The 3,229-nt window shown below is 39.2% G+C and overlaps 1 protein-coding gene across 1 annotated transcript; it reads left to right on the top strand.

Moving 5' to 3' along the window:
- Window positions 1-401: 401 nt before the first annotated feature.
- LOC103117810 (UAP56-interacting factor) lies at window positions 402-1,862 on the top strand. The gene has a single exon (XM_060194285.1). It carries the CDS (start codon window positions 529-531, stop codon window positions 1,387-1,389), a length of 861 nt encoding a protein of 286 aa, XP_060050268.1. The 5' UTR covers window positions 402-528; the 3' UTR covers window positions 1,390-1,862.
- The last annotated feature ends 1,367 nt before the right edge of the window (window positions 1,863-3,229 follow it).

The following is a 3,229-nucleotide window of genomic DNA, read 5'->3' as shown; positions in this document are numbered from 1 at the left end:
AATGTCAATTGGTACAGCCTCTGTGGAGAACAGTCTGGAGAACTCTCAGAAGGCTAGAAATGGACCTACCCTATGACCCTGCAATTCCTCTCCAGGGGATATATCCTAAGGAACCCAACACATCCATCCAAAAAGATCTGTGTACACATATGTTCTTGGCAGCACAATTTGTAATAGCCAAAACCTGGAAGCAACCCAGGTGTCCAACAACAGATGAGTGGCTGAGCACGTTGTGGTATATATACACAATGGAATACTACTCAGCTGTAAAAAAATGGTGGCTTCACCGTTTTCAGCCGATCTTGGATGGACCTTGAAAAATCCATGTTATGTGAAATAAGTTAGAAACAGAAGGATCGTTCTGGGTGTGCGGGAGGAGGCGGCCTGCTGTGTCCGGCCACCCTGGCTGACCGCTGTGGTCCAACGTCAGCAGCCATGAGCCAGTTTGGCAGCCGCTTGGTGGGCGCGGCGGCCACATAGTCTCCTCCAGCGAAAGGCCGGAGCAATGAAAACCTTGACAAAATCAATATGTCTCTGGATGATATCATTAAATTGAATCAAAAGGAAGGAAAGAAGCAGACTTTCTCAAGACTAAATAGAAGACTTCAGCAAAATGGTGCTAGGCAATTTAGAATGAGAGTTCGGTGGGGTGTCCAGCAGAATTCTGGTTTTGGTAAGAACACTCTAAGCCGGAGAGGAAGAGTAGTGCCAGGAAAGAGACGTCCTTACGGAGTTATAACTGGTCTTGCGGCTAGAAAAGCAGCTGGGATTCGGAAAGGGGTTAGTCCTATGAATCGGCCACCTCTGAGTGACAAGAATATAGAACGATATTTTCCAGTGTTAAAGAGGAAGGCAAATCTTCTTAGACAAAATGAAGTGCAGAGGAAACCAGTTACAGTTCTTAAGAGATCTAACCAGCTAAATAGAAAAAATAACATTCCAGCCAATTTTACCAGGAGTGGAAATAAATTAAGTCATCAGAAAGACAGTCGCCAGGCAACTTTTCTTTTCAGAAGAGGGCTGAAGGTTCAGGCCCAGGTGAACACAGAGCAGCTGATGAATGATGTCGTAGTAAAGAGAGCTCGTCCATGGCGGACTTCTACCACAAATGGAGGAATATTGACTGTCTCCATTGACAATCCTGGAGCAGTGCAGTGCCCAGTAACTCAGAAGCCACGATTAACTCGTACTGCTGTTCCCTCATTCTTGACAAAACGGGAGCAATCAGATGTAAAGAAAGTTCCTAAAGGTGTTCTCCTACAATTTGACATAAATAGTGTTGGAAAACAGACGGGGATGACTCTGAATGAGCGATTTGGGATCCTAAAGGAGCAGAGCGCCGCTCTCACGTTCAACAAAAGAGGAAGTCGCTTTGTAACCCTAGGATAGACGCCAAGTCAAAGGGACTTCTTAGAGGTGACGCTGTTTTAAAAGTTGAATTGCTTGAAGAGTTTATCACAGAAATTCAAGAAACTTTCTTTCAAAATATTCACAAGGCTAGATGTTTTTATTTTTGAAGTTTTTTTTTTTTAATGTGTATAAATAACTCCCTGAAAGAAAACCAGGGATTCTACCAACCTGTTCTATAAGATTTAATTGTTTGCCTAGCCAGAACAATTCTCCTTCTTTGGTACCTCATGCAGCAGAAAGAGGAAAAGCTAGAAGTTGATCATTTTTATGACAGTGGTCTTTAGAACCACATTGCCCTAGCCCAGTCTTTATACTCTGCCATGATAAACCTTGGTCTTCATAAATACTAAGTTGGTCCCTTTGTTGCCATCCTATCATTTACCTTTTTGTAGTGTTGATGTAACAAATGTAGTTAATGTTTCATTAGAGATATTAAAATTATTAGAACTACAGTTTGAAAGTTTTGAGATTTATTGGAATATGTGGGACTTGGTTCATTTTGCAGATGCTCTCAGGTGAATTTGCTAGGGCTGTGAATCTTTAGTGCTGAACTTTTAACAAGAATTTTGGCCCCTTGCATTAAGATAGAAGTGATAATGCCTGTTGACAAAGTTATCTAATAGGGCCTTGGAGAAAGTATTTCAAGGTGTAGAAATTACTCCTGCAGTGAGGTTAGTAAATGAAACAAGCACAATGTGAGGAGCAGGCTCAAGATGGCACCCAGGAGCAGGCATAGTGTTTTAAGCGATTTGTAGTATTATCTAGTGTCCACTAAGAGTTTTTCAAATGACATTTACAAAAATTAAAATTCTTAAAATGTATCCCTTAGATATTTTGATAGTGAAATTAATATTCCCAGACTTCTTCCTTGTAAAGTTAAAAAGTCTGTAAGTTCTTAAGCTTGCTATACCAAACAGTATATAGCTTCATAAAGAAAAAAAAAAATCCTTATATATGTGACAAAGAAAAATGAAAGATAAGAGTTACATTGTAGCCTTGCTTTATAAAGTTTAGACTATAATGATGAGAAAACAGTCATTCCCCCACCCCCATCCACTCTGGAGGGGTAAGAGGAATTAGTTTGCTGTGTCAACCTAGCGGTAAGACTTCTCTGATGGTTATATACTATAAGTTGTGATGTAATGTCAAAAATGCAGCAGAATATTCCACCTACAAGTTAAAATTTTGGTCACTTTGAAGCTCAACTTGTTTGGTTTGCTATAATGATAAAACTTTAAGTGTTAGTTTCTATAGAGTCTATTATTAATGTTGGTTTTTCCTGTAAACAAAACAAACTTATTGTTCTTGTCTGCTATCATATACTAGACTTCATTGTTATCTTGGGTTACTTGGTTTATACTAGCTACTAAATGCTATCAATAACAATTTCATGCTTATACCCAAGAATTAAATCTGATCCTTAATATCTATCTGGTCTTTTGCCAGTAAGTTTACTGTTAAGAGATGACTGGAAGCCAGTCAGTCACACAATCTGAGAATAGATGAGGCCAAGGACTCACTGCAAACAGTCTTACAAGTACAAATGTGCAGGCTTGACCCGTGAAGAATGGCTTTTGGGCTGGTCTGAAAGTGCTGGAAATCAACAGAGCATGTGTTTACTGCCTTTAGAAGAGTTTATGAAAATGTGTTATAAAGATGGTTTTCTCCTCTCTCTCTCTCAGCTTAAAATATTGTACTGAGTTACTATAATGCAATTTTTTGGAAAATCTTAAAAGTCACCTCTAGTGTTGATATCAAGTGCATCAAGCAACAGTGTCTTTAGTACATTAAACTTTTGCTCTTTCATGCATCTGTAATA

The sequence above is a fragment of the Erinaceus europaeus genome, chromosome 7 (genome assembly GCF_950295315.1).
Source record: "Erinaceus europaeus chromosome 7, mEriEur2.1, whole genome shotgun sequence".
In the NCBI taxonomy this organism is placed as follows: domain Eukaryota; kingdom Metazoa; phylum Chordata; class Mammalia; order Eulipotyphla; family Erinaceidae; genus Erinaceus; species Erinaceus europaeus.
This window is presented reverse-complemented; position numbering and strand designations above follow the sequence as displayed.